This window comes from Staurois parvus, unplaced genomic scaffold (assembly GCF_062004578.1).
Source record: "Staurois parvus isolate SC_StPar_1 unplaced genomic scaffold, SC_StPar_1.0 ptg000017l, whole genome shotgun sequence".
Classification (NCBI taxonomy): Eukaryota; Metazoa; Chordata; class Amphibia; order Anura; family Ranidae; genus Staurois; species Staurois parvus.
In genome coordinates, this window is record NW_028317813.1 from 22,152,114 (window position 1) to 22,168,191 (window position 16,078).

The following is a 16,078-nucleotide window of genomic DNA, read 5'->3' on the forward strand; positions in this document are numbered from 1 at the left end:
GTTGTTTTAACAGTATCAACCTCTGATGTTCTACCTGCTATTTTTCTGGTGTTAGAAAGCGTTAGTGCAGGTTAGAAAATGAAAGCAAACATCTGATTATTGGGATCAATAGATTTAGGTACACAACTTTTGGTGTAGGGTTCTAATGCTAATAACTTGGCTTGTTGAATATGTGAACCAAATCTTTCATCACATGTTCATTGTGGTATTTTTATCATCATGATAGCTATACATTTTGCCTGATAGCTTAGTGTTAGGTCTATGTTAGGGTTAGGTTTTTGGCTTGATTTAAGTTAAAGTCTCTTTGGAGTTTCTTTAAAATGATGGGTTTTCTTGAAAAAACAACCTCTGATCTGTTTGCACTCAGCCTAGCAGCATTCCCGCAAACACTATTTTGATCTCAGGATATATCAGTGGCACGACAGAGTTATTCAGTGCCCAGGCTGAAGGTGCCAAACTTTGTAACACACCTTGTTTACTCCGCACAAGTCAGTCTCTTTTTCATGACAAGAAAATATTTTAATAATTTTACAATAAACTAGGTTTAATTAAGTCAAAACAGAATTCACTCAGCTGTCCCACCCCCTTGTCCAAGAGCTGTAGATGGATGGATGCTTTGGTATATGGCCATTGGAAGGATAAACCATTGGAGTCACCTGGAATTAAATATAAGGGGCTTTGAAGCGCACTAGGGGCTCTGGATTGGGCTGGGGAATTTTAAGGCTCTGAATGGGACTGAGTGCCACTATGTGAGGATGGGGGTTCTGCAGGGGTTAGTGTACACTGCAGCAGACTTAGTGGCCCTGTGGAGAATGAAGGCTCAGTGGGGTGCTGGGGGAAACTGTGAGGGATGGGGTTTCCATGGGGTGGGGGGAGGGGGGTCACTGTGGGAGATTGGGTGGCACTATGGGATGTTCTTGGAGGTTGGGGGAAATATGGGGGTCTGGAGACACTGTGAGAGGCTGGAAAGCGCTGTGAGAAGTTGGTGATCACTGTGGAACAGGGAGGAGCATTGTGGGGGCTGGGGCACTGCTGGTCACTGTGGGAGGTTAGGAGATCTGCAGCTGGCTGTAGGCTTTCAGAGGGCTAGGGAAGACTGAGAACTGAATGCATCAGATATCCCCCCCTCCCCCCGCTTAATTCAGACCTGCTATCAGTCCAGTCACATAGTTCTGGTCATGTAATGGGTCTCCAGCAGATGCCCATATTAATGGCAGGTCTGCTGCTGCTGTGGGGAAAGGGATATATTGATCTGTAATGTTTCTGTCAGTTCCAGGATTTGGGCTGTCCATTAAAGACTGAGAAAAACTCACCTGAGACAGCCCTTACCTGGAAATGATGGTGATTGGTCAGCTCCTTGCTGACCAGGTTTCAAATCATCTGTTGTACACACCACCAGTGCTTGTGATAGTGGTGCTACCATATGTGCTCTTCCTTGACCCAGCTTGTATCTGCTCTGTGTATTGCCATGCATGACCCAGCTTGCTCTGACCCTGTTTCCTCTTCGCTGTTGATTGTGTACCATTTGGACTTTGATATTTGACCTGACCCTCCTCCTTAAAGCGGAGTTCCACCCAAAAGGGGAAGTTCCACTTTAAAGATTGGTCCCCCGCTCTCAATTAAGGATTGGCACCTTTGGGGAGCGGGTACCCAAAATTGACAGGTACCCACGCCCACTTTCCCTGAGATCGCCCCTAGGCAATTGGAAGTGGAAGTTGTCCTCCTACCCTCCCTCCCAGTAGTCTTGTGGGAATACGTGACAGGTCCCAGAAGACAACGGGGCCATTCAGGAAGCACAGCGCTACTCGCTCATGCGTAGTGGGCACCCAGCTGTGAAGCCGCAAGCTGTCACAGCCGGATGCCCACACTGAAGATGCCAGCGCCTGGAATACTGGATGGCCGATGAAACGGGCTCCGGCGGGGGCACCGTGGGATCGTGGGACAGGTAAGTGGCTGTTTTTTAAAAGTCAGCAGCTACAGTTTTTGTAGCTGCTGACTTATTTTTTTACAGAGTGAGTGGAACTCCGCTTTAACTCAGCCTGCTATGACCTGCTCCTGCTATGAACCAGTCTCATTGCTACTCAACTGACATCTGCAGAAGTCCACTATAAGTACCAGCAAGCCTGCTATGCCTACAAGTCTGCTCAAGGTTTGTGCTATACTTTATTGAGCTACCTGCCTATTCAGCACATCTGAACATTTGCAGTCTTACCTATATACCTGCCTGACAGTTTCCTTGTGATAGCTAATGAAATAGGTCCCAGAGCTAGAACGCTCAGAGTTCCAATGCAGGGTGCCCCTACCATGCTGCAGCTCTGGCACCAAGGAGGGGACACTGCAGCTGTCCTTGCTGTGTCCTACCTTCTTGGAAACAGAGCCTCTGGGCCAGCTGTCCCTCCTGTTCATTCTCCTCATCTCGGCCTCTAGACAAAGAAATGGAGCAACCGGAGAGAGCAAGAGAGTTAAGTATCAGTGGGTAGGTGTTTGTTCTTTAAACAGAACATGTAACATTGCCCTAAAAGGGCAAAGGGACAGAATATTAAGAGTTACATTTATGGGCTAGGTTGAGCTTAAGGGTTGTATCAAGGAAATAGGCAATGATTAGGTTTAGATTTCTGAATTATGATGAGGTTAGTAGGTTAAATTAGTAAGTGACCTATACTTTCTCAGTTTTGAGAAATTCATTTTTCAGGATTGCTAAGCATGTAGCACTTATGATTACAATATTATCACTGAAAATGTGTGTGATTAAAAGGCTATTGTTGAAACCCCTGCATCAAAAACTAACTAAACTAAAACTAAATTGCCATTTTTCAAACACCAACAATAACAAAATGCAATCTTTAAAGAATAATGTACATATGGAACAAATAAGCTATAATGAATATACTCTCAAAATGTATTTAAAATAGTATACAAACACACATGAATCACCTATGTGAACAAATGGCAACAAGAGTTCATAGTGGAGCAGTCTCTTGCAGCGTAGTTGTGTCTGGACTGCTTAAGAACTCAGCAGCAATATTCATCTTGTTATTAAATATCAATGAATATCACTAAACACATGGCACATTTAGGCACATGAACTGCTTCTACCTTGGACATTTGCTTCAATCTTCAGCATAGCTTGGCAATTAAGCCAAGACCAGGGAAGCCAGAGGCAAGTTCTCTTCAGACCATCATAAAGATCATTGTACGGTAATCCTATCAAAAGTTGGACAGTGCAAATCTTAGAAATCTCAGTTTCTTAATGCAAAAGATTTTACTATTCTTCCGGATCAGTTGGAAAGAGTTCTTCATAGTAAGAAAGAAAATGTTCCACCACTTGATTCTGGTAAACCATGTTGGCAGCAATGTTTGCAAACTGTTCTTTCTCTGGCCTCATCAGCGTTGGTCCAAAGACTATGCCGATATTCTGAGTAGTCATGCGGTTCTTCTCACATTCATCCTTTACACTGGGAAGAAAACAGTAACAATTTATGGCCAGAAATATTCCAAACTATCCATATCTGTAGCATATTAAATCTGATTTAGCAGATGTTTACATCTTGACACTATTATTTATTAAACTATAATGAGTGATTACAGAAATAAGGTAGAAATGGTACCATATATGTTTTGGGTTAGATGCTTCTTCAAGTGGAAAGATAACAAGGCACTTTTCTAGTAGTAATATACCATGGGATTAAAGATTACAGAATGCCTGGGGACCACTTCCCTTTGGAAGGTATAAGATTACTGGGTCCCCTGGGATCCCTAAAGTCCTTGCTGTTAATTAAGCTGATGATAGAAGACAATTCCAAGGAGCTGGAAGATGAGCTACCCTCTATGAGGAATTGACATTTTTCCTTGTCTTCAGGTACCTCTCCCTAACACTGCTCCCACTTTCACCCTTAAAAGCGGCACTCTATCCTTGACCTACTCCCACACTGTGGGCATGCCCAGTGACTCAGAAACTGCTATTTAAGAACTTTTGTATCAATATGGCTGCCCAAATCTCAAGGAATTTTGGAATTCAATAGGAGATACCTGCCTCCCCAAGATGCCCACCTGGAGCCCATAAAAGGTGACAAATTAGTTCCTAATGTTCTCCTGCCATCCTGAAGATATAAGTTTTCGGGTAGTATAAAACCACAATCTGAGGCATAGCCTATAAACAATGTGGTTAATGTTCATTTATATGTGATGAAAAAATAATTATTCACACTCTCAACACCAAAAACCCTCTCAAAACATGTGAAACAATTAAACCAATGACTGGCAGCACATTCAAGGAATTTCACAGACAAGGTTTAAGGAGGAGATATTTTGGCATATGGTAACATTTTAAAAAAAAATGTACCAAATAATTTATTTAATTTGGCTAAAGCTTACAGAAACTATGAAGAGCACCTATGTGTCATACAGCCATTGTTATTTGTCCTGTTTGGCTTTTCCTAACATTTGGTGAGAATAGTCTTCTTGGGTCTCAGTACTGTAACAATTTACTTATATGAATTCTCAAATTTAAAAGATTAAGACCCCCCCAATCTAGAGCAAAACGAAGTACATACAATTGGTAAGGAAGTTGCTAAGTTTTAAATAGGTGACAGTGACATATAAGAAACTGAAGAGAATAGTTTAGCTGAGGCTGTATGCATTTTTGAGGTGAGATTTAAGAGGGCACTTGAAGTTTTTGAGAGCTAGAGGGTGTGCAACGTCATGTGGGAGGTAATTCCAGAGAACATAGATAGTATCTCCAATACTATGTTTCTCCTGCTCATAACATTTTTTAACTTTATTTTAAATTACCCCTGTATTCAAAGTGTTTCTTTAGCCATACCCTTTTTTTTGTTTTGGATAATGTAGGAAGTAGTTATTTCAGCTTCAGTTATTGCTGTCTGTGTCCCCACTGGGGATAGTCACACTTTTTGTCCTACTGCCCATATTCTCTAGGGCAGAAAATAATAGCAGATACAAAATGTTACTGTTGACCAGCAACAGGAAGTCAGTGAAATATTCCAATGGGAACACTCATTCTGTGAAGTTTACATGCATTGCAGAAAGACCAGTTATGTGAAAATAAAGTGGCATAACGGTGGAATATCTGGACCAGAAACTAGGTTTCTTCTACCACAGTGCCAATAAAATAGATAGATAGATAGATAGATAGATAGATAGATAGATAGATAGATAAAGGACCAGTTTTGAATTGTGGGCTAGATACTAAATTGTATCAGAAATATTTAATAATATTCAATAGAGAAGAACTCTAAACATGAAATAATATCAGTGGACTAACTGGTTTGCATTTAGGAGGTTGATAATCTTGCAAAAGGTTTAGTCATTTCCCCTGTGAACTCGTGAGACACTCTAATCCTGAATCATACCGGCTAACCTGGACAGCAAAGGGGTTTCTGTGCAGCAGCTGTTCTGAACCCAAGAGAAATGAGATTAATACTGGTTCAGGGAGGAAGTGGACTACAGATGACTCAATGCAAAAAATTAATCAGAGTACCAGGAATGTAAGATTCACTAACTCAGCTTGTTATGTCATCTGCCAATATTTTTCATGCAATTACCTCTCACAGGCAGAAAATGAGTTGTAAATTACAGGCACACTGTAAGGTAAAGATTCCTACTAATACAGATAGGATGCCTTTTACGTTTCTTACCGAACATGAAATGTCACACTGAGGACTGCCAATATGTAGCTGGCTGTCAGAGGCCAGAGAACCAATGCCAGGAGACATGAACCTCTGGAGAATATTGTGCAACAGAGTTACATTAAAAGAATGACTTATTTCCCTCTGCATTTTTAAGGCAATTCATAAAACATGACCTGCTTGGCATGATACAGGACAGGTTTAAATACCTTTGGTTTAAAGCAAAGAGAAAAGTCAAAAGTCTCGAGTGCTAGTCAGTTGACTTGATTTGAATAGATCAGCATGATAACCAGACCAAAAGCACTTTAAGAAGGAGAGGTCACCGCTGGCAGCAGCCATGTTCCTCTCATGAAAGATTTTCTTTAATGACTTATAGTTACCCCCTACTCCAATTTTGTTGCACCAAACTACAGAACACACAGGATCTGTGTGACAGTACCAGTAACTTTAATGTTGCACTCTGATCAATCACAGATCGTCCCCTTTTCACACAAATGTTCTAATCGGGTCCGTCTGTTTTTAAGGGGGGCACAATCTGATCCTCTATTCTGCTTTATGGAATGGCGGGCGAAATTGGACTTGTGTCCGTTTACACCCATCTACCTCCAATCCGATCTGGCAAAAACAAATGAACGGGAGATCTGTTCCTTTCCGTCTGGCTGGATCAAATTGAAGGGCAGTCAGGTGTACACAGACAGCTGGTCCATTTACATCTACAGTTGTGTTCAAAATAATAGCAGTGTGTTGAGAAAAGTGAATAAAGCTCAAAATCCTTCTAATAGCTTTTATTTCCATACACACAAATGCATTGGGAACACTACACATTCTATTCCAAATCAAAACATGAAGAAAACTATATCAAATTTGTGTTCTTCTAAAAAAATTGAAGAAAAGTGAATATTTGACTGTTCAAAAAAATAGCAGTGTTTGCATTCTTCTTTACAAACTCAAACATTCACTATATAAACTGGAAAATGTTTGAAGATTTTGCTTTCCTTTGAATCACTTAATTAATATTTAGTTGTATAAGCACTGTTTCTGAGAACTGCTGTACATCTGTGTTGCATGGAGTCAACCAACTTCTGGCACCTGTGAACAGGTATTCCAGCCCAGGATGATTGAACTACATTCCACAGTTCTTCTCTATTTCTTGGTTTTGCCTCAGAAACTGCATTTTTGATGTCACCCCACAAGTTTTCTATTGGATTTAGATCCTGGGATCGGGCTGGCCACTCCATAACGTCAATCTTGTTGGTCTGGAACCAAGATGTTGAACGTTTACTGGTATGTTTGGGGTCATTGTCTTGTTGGAACACCCATTTCAAGGGCATTTCCTCTTCAGCATAACCTCTTCAAGTATTCTGATGTATTCAAACTGATCCATGATCCCTGGTGTGCGATAAATAGGCCCAACACCGTAGTATGAGAAACATCCCCATATCATGATGCTTGCGCAACCATGCTTCACTGTCTTCATAGTGTACTGTGGCTTAAATTCAGTGTTTGGGGGTCGTCTGACAAACTGTGTCCGGCCACTAGACCCAAAAAGAACAATCTTACTTTCATCAGTCCACAAAATGTTGCGCAATTTCTCTTTAGGCCAGTCAATGTGCTCTTTGGCAAATTGTAACCTCTTCAGCACATGTCTTTTTTTCAACAGTGGGACTTTGCGGGGGCTTCTTGCAGATAGCTTGGCTTCACATAGGCGTCTTCTAATTGTAACAGTACTCACAGGTAACTTTAAACCTTCTTTGGTCTTCCTGGAGCTGATCGTTGGCTGAGTCCTTGCCATTTTGGCTATTCTTCTATCCATTCGAATGGTAGTTTTTCGCTTTCTTCCACGTCTTTTAGGTTTTGGTTGCCATTTTAAAGCATTTGCGATCATTTTAGCTGAGCAGCCTATCATTTTCTGCGCTTCTTTATGTTTTCCCCTCTCCAATCAACTTTATAATCAAGGTACGCTGTTCTTCTGAACAATGCCTGGAACGACCCATTTTCCTCAATTTCAAAGAGAAATGCACTGTAACCAGCATGTACAAGATTTGCTGCCTTCCTTCCTTAAATAAGGGCAATAATTGCCACCTGTTTTTCAAAGAATGAATGACCTCACTAATAGAACTCCACACTGCTATTATTTTGAACATGTCTCTTTCAATTAGTGATTCAATTAGTGAATCAGCAGCATGCATGTCATGACTGTTGGTTCTGTTGGATTTCTATTACTCTACTACACCTGCAAGTAAATTATTTGCCATGTAGAAATATCATTTCTACCAAAACCAGTGATTGATCAGGTTAGTGATGTCTGACTGCAATTATTTTGAACACAAACTGTAACTGCTCATAGAGGAGAGCGAGCTGTGTCTGCTTCACTTATGTAGACCTGTCATCCTCCTGATAAATAGGAGATCAGTGAACAGATGCCCCGCTAAGCAAGCGGATCACAAGTGGAGTCCGCCCCATATGAAAGAGGACATAGTTGTTAGCAAATTAGCTGCCTCATCGATGTGGAACAAAATGGAACTCTTGTAATTTTTGTTTAATTTTAGAGAAAATGGGGAAGTGCAAATTGTAGGTAAACCTTAAATTATAACTAAAGGCAAAACTTTTTTTCAGTATAGGACAAAGTAGAAAGGGATTGGAACACCTGTCAGGTCTGTTCCCCTTTCAGAGTGATTCACTATATATCATGTTTACCATTTTCATTGAAAGTGAATGAAAATCCAAAATGTTGGGTTGTTCCCAAATGGGAAATCTTCAAATGGGAGCATCAGTACTGGTGACCCTGGTGACAACCAAGGACACCCTTGCTTTAGAGGGATTTCCACTCACTTCCTGTTTTGGCAATGAGACAAGAAGTGAAAGGAAATCTCCCAAATAAGACACAGATGGTAAAAAAAAAATACAGAGGTTATGACTCTCCCTTACATTATCCAAAATGAAAAAACAGTTTTGCCTTTACTTAGCCATTTCTCTTACTTGTTCCTTTTTGACATTTTAAATATACAATTGGAAACATTTTGCTGTATCTGATATCAGTGCAAAACATTTGTTGGTCAGAAAGTCAAAGTTGCCCTGTGTCCTCTTTACCCAGTGCCATCTTAAACAGCCCTCCTACATCTTATCTTGGACTACAGAATGAATAGCTTTTTGTTGCAGTGGTCTGAGAGTAAGAGTGGTTAAGTAGTTTAGGAAAAGAAGACTGGGAGAACCAATACCACTCAGTCTACCAAATTGTGTGTTTTCAGCCCACAGAAGGACTTAGGAGTGGAGTCCATTTCTGGCATATCAACATTCTTCTGTATTCTTCTGCACTTGTAAGGTCTTTAAAGTGGAATTCCACTCACAATCTAACTAAGGCTAAACCTACACCTACCCCCATTCTATGTCTTTTCTATGTAACTCTGTAAAGAAAAGATTCATATACTTACCTGTCCTGAAGCTGCTCCGGACCTTTCCCAGGATCAGCTGTCAGAGGCGACTTCTGTGTAGAGGTAGTGTAGCCCCACCCTATTAGATAGTAAGCTCCTATGAGTAGGGCCCACTAAATCCTCTTGTTTTGATTGTTTTGTAGCTGTACTGTCTCCCTTTATATTGTAAAGAGTTGGGTAAACTGTTAGCGCTATATAAGTTTTGTATTATAATAATAATAATTACACTTTAAAAGGCTAAAACATGGGGAAATATACATGCAGTAAATTTTTTTGCCCTACTACATTTGTATATTTTTTTAAATCTTTTTAGGTATATTATGGCTGTTTTTTTTCCGGAAATACGATGTTTAGCAATTGTCAAAGGTGGTATTTCCACTAATGTTAAGGAAATATCTGCCTAATCAATAGTCACTGTAGTAGCATTTATTCAAATATGGGAAGTAATATTCAGCTTATATTCAGGGTAAATACAGTATATAGGGACCCTGCCTTGAGTAGTAGTGCCCATAGTTTAGTTTTGTGTCTGCATGAAGTAGCAAGGTTGTGGTTACTCAAAATTGTTTGAACTTTTTCTGTGTTTTGCAAATGTTTTCGAGCGCAGGTTTTTCATTACCTCTGCCCTATATTGTTGAGCAAGCCAGAGTTGTCTGTGTGAAAAGGGTTCAAAACTTGAATTATGAATGAGGCAGTTCCTGATTGGTGTGCATTGGGGGAGTTATTAAATAATGTATGTGGGAGCATTCTTACAGACTGTTCTCCTCTCCCCTTGGGAGTTGTACTGGTGTATTCCTGCTGTCTTGGGCTCTTTGCTCGGAGGAATTAGAGACTCTGCCCTGTTGAAAGAGTGGCCCTGGAGACTGAAGCAACTTAGATACTGTGACCATTTACAATAAGGAAGGAAGCACCACCAGCAAACTGGCTGACAATGAGAAGCAGACACTAGAAAGTTCATGGCTTATCTGCAATTGCACAATAGTCATATAGACACCAGAACCTTGATTTTTAAAGATCCTGTGCTTCCCTTTCATCCTAAGTGTGCATGAGGTCTCATGGAAATTGCTACATGTTGAAAGCTATGAAAGCCAATGTTTAGTGCTGTATGGGGTATCCCATTCCCTCATATTTTGTCCCATGAGTGCATCAGCCATAAAACTACAAAAGTAAATAATTAAAATGACTGACACCCATCTTTTTTGTAATCACTACATACCTTAGATACAGCTTTCAGAGTGGAATGTGCCTGGACCCTGGGATTTTTTACTTTTGTAAGTAAATTGGGGCACTTGCAGTGCATACTTATTAGGAGACTTGGGGATCATTAGACCCTGGGTGTAATAGTGTTTTATGAGTTGTAACAAAATCTATGTTCAAATTTACATTTTCTTTCTTACATTAAAGGAATTGTGTATTAAACTGTAATGGCAAGAGTTCAGAGAAGAGTCCTGAGTCAACAGATGTCTGATTTTCAGAAGGGTCCCATTGTTGCCATGTCCAGAATGGTATATCATGAACTGAGAGGAATGCATCTGCACATGCCAGAAGACTGGGTAGAAGTCCTGCCAAATTATGACTGTATGTGAAAGGATTGCTAGTCTGCCATTAATAACATGCAACTGTCATCACAACTGGACTTTCCCATACAACAAACAACTATGTGCTTGAAGCAAGACTTTGACTTTGTATTATGGTGCAGTGGTTACATTCGACACCTAGTAACTACAGAGATTGGTTGGCCAGGTATATGACATGGATGACTTAAAAACTAAGTGACAAGTAGCAAATTCAGTACACCATAACCAGCTACTGCAGGAAAAAGTGCTTGAAGCACCATTGAGTGTAGGCCACAGCCATGACTGGAAATAGTTAATTATACATACATGTCACTCAAAAATGAAATTTAAGCCTGGAAAGCCTCAGACCGTGTTTACATGGGCTTCATATGGCATGAGAGTGGTACATGCAGAAAGATTTTGCAGGCTTACTGCACATACCACTCTCATTCCATATGAAGCCCAGTTAGTTGAACTAAATTTACCTCTTCTATATGGCTGGGGTTCCTTGCTGGCACGGCATAGTCTCCCCAGGTGCTGGTCTTCAGGCATCTCCACTGACCGGCACAGGATGATATAACTTCTGTACATGCTTAGAAGTCAGTCATCCAGGCACACAGGGACCTGTGCCGGTGATTTAAGCTGAGTAGCGCATGTGCAGAAGACTGCAAGCAGGCGTATTTTATCACAGAAGAGACACTGGGCTGGATTTTCTAAAGACAAATAGGCTGTGCACTTAGCAAGAGTTTAGTAAATGAAGGAAAGCTCTTCTGAATTACTTCATCCAATTGTGTGCAAGCAAAATCAGTTTTTTTTATTTTCCTTGCATGTAATTGGGTATGTTTTCGCAAAGTGAAGCTATCTCTAATTTACTAAGCTATTGAGCAACTGCACTTGCAAAGCACAGTCTGTTTCTCTTTAGTAAATGCATGTTTCTTCTGAGATAATACCCTGCCTGCTCACAGTCTTTTCTAAATAAGCCTTCAGTTCTGCTTTAAAGTCTTTAAGGCACCATTCAGCACCTGTTTGGAGAAGTTAAGCACAGATATTTTTGGGACTGCTGACTGTCAATTTAAATGAGCTGCTAGCAAGCTTTAGTAGTTACTGCCAATACATCTATGTTTAACATCTCCATACTGCAACCTTCAAACGTCAAACTGTAGTTTTACTCTAGATCCACTGTAACTTCTACCTTACGTCTTATAAAATCTTAAAAAAGATGTATGGCCAAACCTTTTTTGGCCACACTTCTTTTCTGGGTCACAGGAGTGCATCTGGTTCTGCTCTCTTGTGACCAACAGAGGTGTTCCAGGCTCTGGAAGGATCCCGACAATACTATCAGGATCCACCCAGATGTCTGACTAGCAGCTGGCTCAGCCTCTCAATACTCTGCTGAGAGCTTGAGCCAATTGCTTATGCACCCCCCATCTTAGAGCTTACACAGGTTTCTTCTCTTTGGTCTTGTGGGTAAATGGAGCATATTGCCAGTATAAGAATGGGGAGTAAAGGCAGCTTAGAGGAGAATATGAGTGTATGTGACAATGCTTCTTTGTCCTACCCAGTCTTAAGACTGATATCACATTTACCTTATTGCCATCAATAAAATCGCATTTCCAGGCAACAATATAGAACACAGCTGCAAAGGGGGTGTGAATGCATCATCCAGTTAAAGTGAAACTACAGTGTATTTTCAGTGGTTACACCTTGTGAGTTATTACTGTAACACTTACCTGAAAGTAGTTTTTGATGTGGCTTTTTCATTTTATTTGCTTGTTAATTCTTTTTTTCATAATACACATGCAAATTTGTATTTTGTCTCTGGTATGTAGCTTTTTTCCCAACACTTCTACCAGCATTATTGCTAAATGAATACTGAGATCAAATCAGTTACAGGATTAAAAAAATTGGGACTGTATTGTTTTCACTTATTATGTAATGTCACCATGAACCTAAGAGAGGCATTAGTTATTAGCTACTTGATAAATGAGATATGAATCCTGAGTTAATTAGAGGAATACATGCAATCTACTGTATGCCTGGCGTAGCATTACATAGATGTGGAAATTAATTATCACAGAGATATTTGTGTACTTCATTTCCCTTCTTTGTGTAGCTGGGTTAGAAACCCCAGTGGAAAGAAGTGGGGAGAGAGAGAAATAAGGTGAGAAATGATGTCTCCATGGAAGAACTGTTGTTAATCCAGACCAGAAGCAGGGGCTTCTATATACACTATATTGCCAAAAGCTTTGGGACACCCCTCCAAATCATTGGATTCAGATGTTCTAATCACCTCCATGGCCACAGGTGTATAAAATCAAGCACCTAGGTATGCAAACTGCTTCTACAAACATTTGTGAAAGAATGGGACGCTTTCAGGAGCTCAGTGCTTTCAAGCTTGTTACCATGATAGGTTGCCACCTGTTCAATAAGTTCATCCATTCAATTTCCTTGCTAGTAAATATTCCACGGTCAACTGTTAGTGGTATTATAACAAAGTGGAAGCAACTGGGAACAACAGCAACTCAGCCACAAAGTGGTAGGCCACGTAAAATGACAGCGAACCACGAACTACGAAGTGTGCAAAAGTCACCAACTGCCTTTAGAGTCAATAGCTAAAGACCTCCAAACTTTGTGTGGTCTTTAGATTAGCACAACAACAATGCATAGAGAGCTTCATGGAATGGGTTTCCATGGCCGAGCAGCTGCATCCAAGCCTTACATCACCAAGTGCAATGAAAAGCGTTGGATGCAGTAGTGTAAATGCACCCCGCCACTGGACTCTAGAGCAGTGGAGATGTGTTCTCTGGAGTGACAAATCAACCCTCTCTGTCTGGCAATCCAATGGATGTGTCTGGGTTTGGTGGTTGCCAGGAGAACAGTACTTGCCTGACTGCATTGTGCCAAGTTTAAAGTTTGGTTGAGAGGGGATTATGGCATGGGGTTGTTTTTCAGGGTTTGGGCTTGGCCCCTTAGTTCCAGTGAAGGGTGTCAGCATACCAGGACATTTTGGACAATTTAATTCTCTCAACTTTGTGGGAACAGTTTGGGGATGGCCCCTTCCTGTTCCAACATGACTGCGCACCAGTGCACAAAGCAAAATCTATAAAGAAACAGATGAGCAAGTTTGGGGTGGAGGAACTTGGCTGGCCTCCACAGGATTCTTACCTCAACCCGATAGAACACCTATGAGATGAATTAGAGCGGAGACTGCAAGCCAGGCCTTCTCATCTGACATCAGTGCCTGACCACACAAATGCGCTTCTGGAAGAATGGTCAAACATTCCCATAGACACACTCCTAAACCTTGTGGACAGCCTTCCCAGAAGTGTTGAAGCTGTTATAGCTGCAAAGCTTGGGCCAACTCAAGGCTGGGATGCCGTTAAAGTTCATGTGCGTGTAAAGGCAGGTGTCCCAATACTTTTTGGCAATATAGTGTATGTACTGGACTGGGACGAAAATAAATCATGCCTGGCATATATTGTATGGTTCTGTCTCATTGTCAGGAGTGTCTAGCACTCCTGCTCCATCACAGCTGCTAGTCTCATTTCAGCATCCTGGTTTTGGATGTGATACATTCTCCCTGTCTACCTGCAAGGTGATTGTGGCCAGTCTCTGGGTGGAGACCAAACTTGATTTGGAGTCTCATGCTTGTGACAGCATGTGTAATACATACTCAAGCTCCCTGTCTGTCTATCCTGCTCTGCTGTTTGGAGTCCCCTGTTTATGACCTCAGATCGGATATCGACTATTCTCTAAACTTCGCCTGTCTTTTGACTCAGATTGGACCCGGACTACTCTGAACCTTGCCTGCCCTGTACCTGGATTGTCATTGAACAAATCTTCCTGTCTGTCAACTGCAAATACCTGTTTCCTGTGCTCAGTTCGCGCCTGTCCCAGCATGGTAGCCAGGCACTATAGCATTGTGTATAAACCCTGGGGGCAACCAAGTACCGGTAGGCCTGCTTGCCTTATGGGAAAGGGTGGTGCTATAGGTGAAGAACACAGAAGCCAGCTACAGTGCCGGACCACTTGCATTAGGGGTAAGTTTGACATTCATACTAGGTAATGCCTCCTTGAACCTGAGAAAGGTATTAGCTACATAAAGAATAAGATATGAACCCTGAGGTTGTTAGAGGAGTAAATACAATATCTGCCTGGCATAGAATTATATTGATGTAGGAATACTGTATGTACAGTCAGGGCTGGAATGGAAAAAAAAACTGGCATACATAGTATACTGTCTCGTATTTGTGCACATAAGCAAAGTTTGGTAACCCAAAAGGAGCAATAATATCTATGTATTGGTTCAATTACTTCAATATTGAAGACTAAATGTATCGTTTATAGATATTACCAGAGCAGTTTTGATGGAGGATGAGCAGCCCATAAAAGCTAACACAATTCAGCAAACACTATTAGACACCGGTCCTTCTGGCAAATGCCAGAGCTGCCAGATGGCCAGGTCTGTACCTCATTCAGAAAGAAAACAGTAGACTTCAGTGTGAAGTATAACACCCATGTGTTCATTCAGTGTCCATCCTGTTCACATACGCCAGCACAGGAGGCTCTGGATGTTGCACAATATCCTCTATATTCCTGGAGAGCCAGGTGGCTGGGTGGGAAAAGTCTGTTTCTGATTTTAAAGGAAAGGTCTGAGCAGCCCAAGAAGAACTCAGAATTATTGCGTAGAACCGAACAGACTGCCAAGGGGAATTTCATTCTAAAAACATAACTTATCATAAGTAAAAGAGAGAATGTCATTTCCGGCTTGTGATACAAGATACATTTTGGTAGAATGAGAATACATCTGAGTTATTCAGCAGCTGGGGAGGAACTAGCCCTCCGCTCTAAATTAATATCACCTGTGCATTTGGTTATAATGGCTTCTCATTTCTAGACTCCCTGTGGGACACTTGTGGGCGGCCTGCTTTATACATGTTTATTTAGAAACACCACCATCCGGCTGAGTCATGTTTCTGAAAAACTTTTCATTATTTGACTTGATTCAGAGATAGTTTCCCTTGAAGGAAAAAAAAATCATGGTTTATTGAAAAATGAGGGCATTTTGTAAACGAGGGACTGATGATTTGTGTGACTGCATTTGCTGTCTGTTCATTGACATGTGCCAGAGCCGAATCATTCACACAACAACCTAGGCAGGACCCTAGGACATGGTGGATGTTCAGGGGGTCCAGCTACGGTCCAAGCAATGGGTCAAAGCTAAGTTCCTGCCTGTCTCTTCACAGAAGAGAATGTATTTGTAGGCAGTTGTTGTCTTATGAAGCCATGCCAGCATAGACAATAGGGCAACTTCTCTGTACCTAAGCTGTTACATTTGCCTAGGTCCTCATTCTGCCCTAATCTATCTCTAACTTGTGCGTTTTGAATTCTGGTTACTTATAATGTGAATCTGTGACAGCTGGGGTGGCTGAATGCTGGCATTTACAAA

At 41.2% G+C, this 16,078-nt stretch overlaps 1 protein-coding gene across 2 annotated transcripts in view; it reads right to left on the minus strand.

Moving 5' to 3' along the window:
- Positions 1–2,876: 2,876 nt before the first annotated feature.
- Positions 2,877–16,078, minus strand: part of ARHGAP9 (Rho GTPase activating protein 9) — a 181,847-nt gene continuing 168,645 nt past the window's right edge. For both annotated transcript variants that reach the window (XM_089681293.1, XM_089681287.1), the window contains one exon: positions 2,877–3,455. In XM_089681293.1, coding sequence (XP_089537419.1) covers positions 3,266–3,455 — 190 coding nt within the window. In that variant the 3' untranslated portion in view covers positions 2,877–3,265. The remainder of the gene's footprint in view (positions 3,456–16,078) is intronic.